The sequence below is a fragment of the Tenrec ecaudatus genome, chromosome 10 (assembly GCF_050624435.1).
Source record: "Tenrec ecaudatus isolate mTenEca1 chromosome 10, mTenEca1.hap1, whole genome shotgun sequence".
Taxonomy (NCBI): Eukaryota; Metazoa; Chordata; class Mammalia; order Afrosoricida; family Tenrecidae; genus Tenrec; species Tenrec ecaudatus.
Genome location: NC_134539.1, coordinates 66,903,575 through 66,911,476, shown reverse-complemented (window position 1 = coordinate 66,911,476; position 7,902 = coordinate 66,903,575). Strand labels below are relative to the sequence as shown.

Genomic DNA, 7,902 nt, shown 5'->3' with positions numbered 1-7,902 from the left:
CAAAACCCTCACAACTGGACCAATAGGGATCATGATAAATGGAAAAAAAGTTTAAGTTTTCAAGGATTTTGTCTTGCTTGGATCCATAATCAATGCTCATGACAACAGCAGTCAAGAGATCAAAAAACACATGCATTAGGTAAATCTGCTGCACAAGCCCTCTTTTCCGTTGCATCCTATGCATGTGAAAGTTGGAAACTGAATAAGGAAGACAATTGTGGTGCTAGAGAAGAATAATCAAAGTGCCACAGAATGCTAAAAAGATAAACCTATTTTTCTTAGAAGTACAGCCAGGGTGCTTCTTATAGGCAGATGGCAAGATTTCGTCTTACATACTTTTGACTATGTCAGGAGAGACCAATCCCTGGTGAAGGGCATCGTGTTTGGCAGAAGGTCAGCAAAAGAGGAAGGTCCTCAAGGAGATGGAATGACACACAAGCTGAATATTGTGTACAGGAACAATTGAGAAGTTGTACGGAAGAGAGCAGTGCTTCAGTCCATCGTACACAGGATCTCTATGGGTCAGAATCAACTGGAAAGCAAACAACACCAATAACTGAATGACTGTTTAGCAAATATCGAACACTAAACGCTACGCAAACATGATATCCAAATCTTCATTCATACTACTTTACACTTAGATGGTGCCCTGGTGGCATAGTGGTTACCATTTGGGTTGCTAACTTTAAGGTCAACAGTTTGAAACCATCAGTCATTCCTCTGGAGAAAGACAGGGCTTTCAAATCCCAGAGAATAGTCTCAAAAACTCACCGTGGCAAGTCTACCGGTCTATAGGGTCATTATATGTCAGCATCAACTCAATGGTAATGAGTAATTTTTATACATTTAGAAAGATACTTTAAAACAGTATCAAGTTTTCGGAGCCTTGGTGGCACACTCAGGTAAGTGCTGGACTGCTAACCACAGATTAGAGGTTCAAACCCCAGCTGCTTCTCTGGAGAGAGAGGAGGAGGCTATCTGCTCCCGTACAGATTTACAACCCTGGAAATGCCATACAGAATCACTGTGAGCTGGACTCAATGACAGTGAGTTTGTAGTTTGGGATCAACTTTCAGCAACAATCTTCTACATTTTCAGAGTGAATAGATGTGTACGTGTGCTATTTATGACGAGTTAAACTAAGAAGAGTCAAAGGTATTAAGGAAGCACTTTATTAATAACAGTTATTATAAAACAATCTCCATTTTGTGTCTACCAATAATCCTTTTGGTGTAGGCAAAAGGAATATTATTTGTGTTTTCCACCCCATTCTAACATTGCCAGAGTCCCTTTTTATAAAGTTGGAGAGATTCACATTTAGAATCTAAACTGAAAAAAAAAAAAAAAAAAGTCTTTTAAGAAGACCTACCTAAAATACTTCCTAACTGCACTATATCTTCAACAAATCTTTATCAGGAGGTTCAGTAGTAACTGTAGACATTTATCTTTAAATTGACCTTTCCTTGTTTTTCAGGATCAAGAACAACTCTCGAGTATGGAGAACTACTTTTTCCCTTAAGAGTACATGAATTCACCGAGAAGGATTTCTTCAAATTCACTAGGGCATTTCTTCAGCTACTTTTGTCAGGACTCCATGTCAATCTCAACCACCTCATCCTTGCCCTGAAGTGTTGCTTCTGGCAGCTTATCTTCATGTCTGTCATCTTCAATGTCTGCCATATCAATAGGTGGTAAAGGATTCCTCCAATACTGAAAGGTATTATATTGCCAAAATTCTTCATTATGCTTTGTGGGAAAGAAGGGAGAGATGAAAACACATTAGTCATTTCGAAAAAAATGGTTTTCAGGTAACACTTCCCCCAATTTTCACCCATTTTGCAACCAAAGAAAATGTCCCAAAATAGTTTTATTTCTAACTGTAACATGAATCTGAGGTTACAAAAAGTTCCAAAGTGGCACATAATTTTAAAAGCATCTCAGAAATACTTAGTGCAAAAGGAAGGAACATCAGATTTATTTAGAGAGTTCCAAGAAAGGGCTTCACAAAAAATGTGGGGGGAAAAATTCCATCTGCTTTTAGTTCTTCTTCCCTGACCTTGAAGCCCCCTCACATATATTATTCAGTATTGTTCTTATTTTAGGTTTATAATTCTTATATTAGAACTGCCCAACAGAAATAAAACTAAAATTAAATGTTTTTCACTTTCTTTTTTTTTTTTAAACAATTTATTGGGGCTCATACAATTCTTTTCACAGTTCATACATATACATACATCAATTGTATAAAGCACATCTGTACAGTCTTTGCCCTAATCATCTTTTTCTCTTTTCTTCTTTTACATTTTATTAGGGACTCATACAACTCTTACCACAATCCATACATATACATACATCAATTGTATAAAGCACATCCACACATTCCCTGCCCCAATCATTCTCAAGGCATTTGCTCTCCACTTAAGCCCCTTGCATCAGGTCCTCTTCCCCCCACCCCTCCCCATTCCCCCCTCCCTCATATGCCCTTGGTAATTTATACATCGTTATTTTGTCATATCTTGCTTTCTTATAAGCATAAAAAGTAAAAGGAAACTGGTGAAATTAATCTCAGTAGTATCTCTTATTCACACTTCCAACACCACTTAAACTAGCATTTCAGTGCTCAACAATGGCTAATGGTTACTGTAAAGAGAAACACCAATCTACATGGGAATCTCAGCAGACAGTTCATTCAATGCACTAGTCTTGTGAAAATTTCTGAATATTAGGATAGACATATACAAATCAAATATACACCAATAAAATGTCACTGTAATAAGCAAATCAAATTTTAAGTAAAGATCTATTTTTCTCCCTATGGGGGAGCCCTGGTGGCACAGAAGCTACTCTTTGGGCTGCTAACCACAAGGTCGGCAGTTTGAAACCACCAGCCATTTTGCTGAGGAAAACTGAGACTTTCTACTCCAGTAAAGAGTTACAGGTCTAAAAAGTCACAGAGACAGTTTTATCCTGTCCCACACAGTGACTACGGGCCAGAATTGACTCAATAGCAGTGAGTCTGGTTTTTTAATTGTGCAAATTATCCACTCCCTTTTCAGTAAAACATATGAAACAAACTACTTCGAGAAACTGTGGTGAAAATTAAGGTTAAATATTCTATTCCAATAAGCCTAAGAGTCATACTAGTCTAATTACACGAAACATTTCTATTTACTTTCTACTTCAAACGTCTAATAGTAGAGGTCAGCACAGAGCAATGGAGCCTACATAACACTACAATTAGAAAATCACTTCAATGCAGTCACATCTGGTTGTAGGGTCACAATGAATCAGAATCGACGTGATGGACATCAAAAGAAGAAAAGAAAAACCCAGAAAAGATTAGAAATGTAGGAAGCCCTCCAAGGTTTCAGAACAGAAGAGCAGTTCCCATTATCCTGCCTAGCTTACACTTTCATGGAAGACAGTGGGCACATGTGAGGAATTCCTCACATGAGACACCATGGGGTTAGGAAGGGGCTAGAACTGGGCATTCACTACATTAACTGAAAACACTTTTTTAAGAACCCAATGCTATTTTATTATATCTTGTTCCCTCTTGGCAAGTAGTCATAAAATCCTTAAAATGTTGTACAATCACATCACATTTAACATGGTTTAGATCCAAAGACCAAATCATTATGCAAAAATGAGTGTCACTTGAAAATGGAGAATCATCATATCAATCACAAAAGAGGACTGGTGTCATTAATAAAAAGCTGCCACATCATTACACAATTTGACAAACCAGAGACTCGGTCCAACAAAGTTGACATATAACCTTGACCATCATGCCAACATCACTCTTGCTTCAAACCCTGGTGCTCTTTACTGCCAGATGAACTTAATTAGCAGGGGGAAAAAAACAGTTTAACAGTACATTTCTTACTTTTGTTGTAAATGCAAAACGTTGGCTAATAACAGTCTAGTGTTAAGTGTGGGCATAGGTGTAGTCTGTCTCTGGAATCAGGTAACGGGAGGCCAGCTGGACAGCATGTCCTCCATTTCAAAGAAAAGCAGCTCTTACAAAAATTAACAATATGATAGAATTCTTGGGCTTTTGCCAAAAGAGAATAAGTGGCAAGTCTTGGTGAAGAGGGAAATCCTAGAGGCACACTTGTTCCCTGCCGTGTGTTTTGCTTGTTCATATGAGATGTCAAGTCAAGTCACTGATGAAAACATAAAAACTGATACTACTTGCAAGTAAAATTTAAGGAGACATCTGTGGGTCAGTCTATTAAATAATTCTGTTTGCCTGGCTGTCATTTCAATACTTATTTGGTATCAATTTTGTGGTTATACTGCAGTGTATTCTGGAATGAAAATATGTATGGGTGGGGTACCTGATCCATAGCCTAAGGAAATTTTCAAGCTACAAAGCTTGTCTATATCCAATAGCTCAGCGTGACTATATTTCTAGGTCTGTTTGAAATTGATTTTGAGCATAAATGAGTAGTCTGAAGGAAAAGGTCTAAATAAGGTTTATACTTTCTAAATTCCAACAAAACTGAATATTTACACTTTGAAATTTCATTCAGAAATATCCATGATGGTCTAAATCAGGAGTCCTCAAACTTTTTAAACAGGGGGGCCAGTTCACTGTCCCTCAGACCCGTTGGAGGACCGGACTATAGTTTAAAAAAAAACTATAAATAAATTCCTATGCACACTGCACATATCTTATTTTGAAGTAAAAAAACAAAACGGGGCAAAAGCACCCAGCGGGCTGGATAAATGTCCTCAGCGGGCCACATGGCCCACGGGCCGTAGTTTGAACACAATCATGTATAAAACATCTTTCTGAATTATAAAACTGTCATTATTTTATTGGATTTTCCATGAAGAACACGTCATGCTAAAGGAACCCCAATTCTTTTTAGAAAGCATCTTCTGTAAGAACACAACAGAAAAAAGTAGGGTAGATGCTTTCATGTAGTAGCTGAAGCATTTCAGGCTCCTTACATTACTTTGGGATCCACTTAAATTCTTAGATATAAATCAGCACACTCTGATAAAAACATGCTAGCCACAAATGTAAGTTCCCTAGTCATCATGTTACAGAGGCCTGGTAGCATAGCAAGTTACGCATAGTGCTGCTTGCCACTGGGGCCAGTGATTCAAACCTATCTGTGGAAGAGAAACCTTTCTCCTTCACCTCAGAAACCGACCAGAGCTGTTCTACTCTGTCCCATAGGGTCTCACTTACAACAGTTGGAAACCTATTCAATGGCACTGAGAAGTAGTAGTAGCAGCCATATTAAAAATGGAAATTAAGTTGGCTTGTTTTAATATCATGTATTTAATCTAATATCCCAAAAGGCTATTCCAATGTGTGACATAAAATTGAGCTATTTAAACTTTCCTTCTTTCATACTAAATCTCTGAAATCTAGTCTGGACTTTACATTTAATTCAATTTGTCCTTACCATAATTCAAGTCTCATATAAAGATTGCCAATGTAGCCTCTACTCAAGTACTCCCTCAATGCAAGGACATTTTGTTCTATTAGACTGGCATTCCATGATGCTCACCGTCACTACATGATCGCTGAAGAAAAAGCGGGTGCATAAACAATGTGGTGAAGAAAGCTGATGGTGCCCAGCTATCAAAAGATACAGCATCTGGGGTCTTAAAGGCTTGAAGATAAACAAGCGGCCATCTAGCTGAGAAGCAACAAAGTCTACAGGGAAGAAACACACCAGCCTATGTGATCATGAGGTGTTGATAGGATTAGGTATCAGGCATCAAAAAAGAAAAAATCCTATCATTGTGAATGAGGGGAGAGTGCAGAGTGGAAACCCAAAGCCCATCTGTAGGCCACTGGACATCCCCTTACAGAGGGTCACCGGGAGGAGAGGAGCCAGTCAGGGTGCAGTATAGCACTGATGAAACATACAACTTCCCTCTAGTTCTTTAATGCTTCCTCCCCCCCACTATCATGGCCCCAATTCTACCTTACAAATCCTGCTAGACTAGAGGATGTACACTGGTACAGATAAGAGCTGGAAACACAGGGAATACATGACAGATAAGCCCCTCAGGACCAATGAGTAGCGATACCAGGGGAGTAAGGGGAAACATGGGGTAGAAATGGGGAACGGATCACAATGATATACATATAACCCCCTCCCTGGGGGACAGATAACAGAAAAGTGGGTGAATGGAGAGTCGGACAGTGTAAGAAATGACAAAATAATTTATAAATTATCAAGGGTCTGTGAGGGAGGAAAGGAGGGACAATGAGCTGCTACCAAGGACTTAAGTAGAAAGAAAATGTTTTGAGAATGATGATGGCTACAAATGTGCTTGGCAGAATGGATGGATGATGTTAAGAGTTGTATGAGTCCCCAATAAAATGATTTTTTAAATGTCTAGAAATGAAGCCAACATTGTGTACAAACATGTCTAATGCAATCAATGCATGGATTGTAACAAGAGATGTAAGAGCCCCCAATAAAATAGTAAAAAGAAAGAGAGAGAAAAATAAATAAATAAAGACTGCCAATGAGAACAAGCCAGACCTTCTTAGGTGCAGAAATGAGGTAGGTTCAATTCCTGAGGTGAAATCCCCACGTGATTCTCATGCACACATTGGTCTGGCAGCCTATTAATTTCCAAACATGATCCTTCTGCGGATGAGCAGCGTTTATACAAAGTTTAGAGGTCCTGCCTCTAAATCAAGTGAGCGTTGTCGTGCCTAAAGTGAGTTCAGCTTGGGTCACCCCCTTTAGAATGAAATCGTGACTTGTGGCATAACCGCAGTTAAACTTGGCGTAACGATGACCCCAAGGGAAGACCTGACACCCTCCTGGGAAGCTTGCCGTTGAGCTAACCCTCTTTCGGGTACAGTTGGGACCCACATTCCTGCTTCCTTACCCGTTGCCGGGTTTGAAGCTGCCAAGCCCCTTGTCCCTCACTGGACCGTCTCCTTTTCCGAAAGTTTAATAAAAATGCTTAGTCGGTGGGACTCCCCCCAAAACGCGCCGACGTCAGTCCCCGGGCAAGCAGCCACAGCTTAGTCCCTTCTGGGCGCGTCCTTGCAGATGGGCGTCTGAAGCGGGACGTCCCGCGCCCTCCTCCTCGGCCCGCCCACCATCGCGAGCACCCAGCCCTCGGACGACCTTACCTGGCTCGGCACCGGCCCCCAGTCGCCCCTGGGCGTCCCCGCGCGCCCCGCCCCTTCGCCGCCGCCGCCCCTCGGGGGCTCCTCCCCCGGCCCGGGGGCGCCCGGGGGAGGCTCGCCAGTCTCCGGGCTGTGGGCCGCACGGCCCGCGCCGCAGCCGTTCCCGCCGTCGCGGCGTTTGCGGGGCGATGGCAGGGGTTCGGCCATGGCCCCCGCGCCGATTTTGCGCTTTCGGGGCGGTTCGGGGTCACCGAGGGGGGGATGCGCGGCCCCCTGAGGCAGGTCCCAGAGCGGCGGCGGCGGCTCCTCAGTGAACTCGCGGAGAAGCAGCCTTTTCCAAGGCACGTGGAACGTCAGCGGCTCGGCCGCACGCCGCTTGGCCATGGGCCTCGGGAGCGCGGGTGGAGCCGAGTCGGCCCGGCGCGGGAAGCCGAGCGGAGGCCGAGGCCGAGGGCACGGCGCGCGGCGGAGGGCGAGGCGGCGGCCAGGAACGCGCCAAGGCTGAGGGGGCGGGGCGGCAGGCGCGCGCGACTCCGCCCTCCGCCTCCTTGCGACCCGGACGTTGGGAGGGAGCAACCGCGGAGGGGTAGATTCGAACCTGCGCACAAATGCGCGCGCGCGCGCCGGCCGCGCGGAGCCGCTGATTGGCGGAGATTCGCGAGGCGCGCTCCCGAGCGTCTCCGCGGCCGGAAGTGCACGACGCGAAGAGAGGCGGGAAGGCCCGCGGCGGGTTTATTAAAGGGCCCGGGAAGCCCGCCGAGGGGCGTCGCCTGGCGCTTCTC

The 7,902-nt window shown here is 43.5% G+C and overlaps 1 protein-coding gene across 1 annotated transcript; it reads right to left on the bottom strand.

The window, feature by feature from the left end:
• Positions 1–1,156: 1,156 nt before the first annotated feature.
• C10H9orf40 (chromosome 10 C9orf40 homolog) lies at positions 1,157–7,690 on the bottom strand. The gene is made up of 2 exons (XM_075560535.1): positions 7,124–7,690; positions 1,157–1,746 (listed from the first exon to the last, which is right to left on the bottom strand). Exons 1-2 carry the CDS (start codon positions 7,502–7,504, stop codon positions 1,585–1,587), a joined length of 543 nt encoding a protein of 180 aa, XP_075416650.1. The 5' UTR covers positions 7,505–7,690; the 3' UTR covers positions 1,157–1,584.
• Positions 7,691–7,902: the final 212 nt, after the last annotated feature.

Coding starts and splice junctions, on each gene's coding strand:
- C10H9orf40 (XM_075560535.1), bottom strand. CDS start 7,504: ATGGCCAAGCGGCGTGCGGCCGAGCCGCTGACGTTCCACGTGCCTTGG. Junction 1,747..7,123: donor GGGGGCCGGTGCCGAGCCAG/GTAAGGTCGTCC, acceptor TTTCCCACAAAG/CATAATGAAGAATTTTGGCA.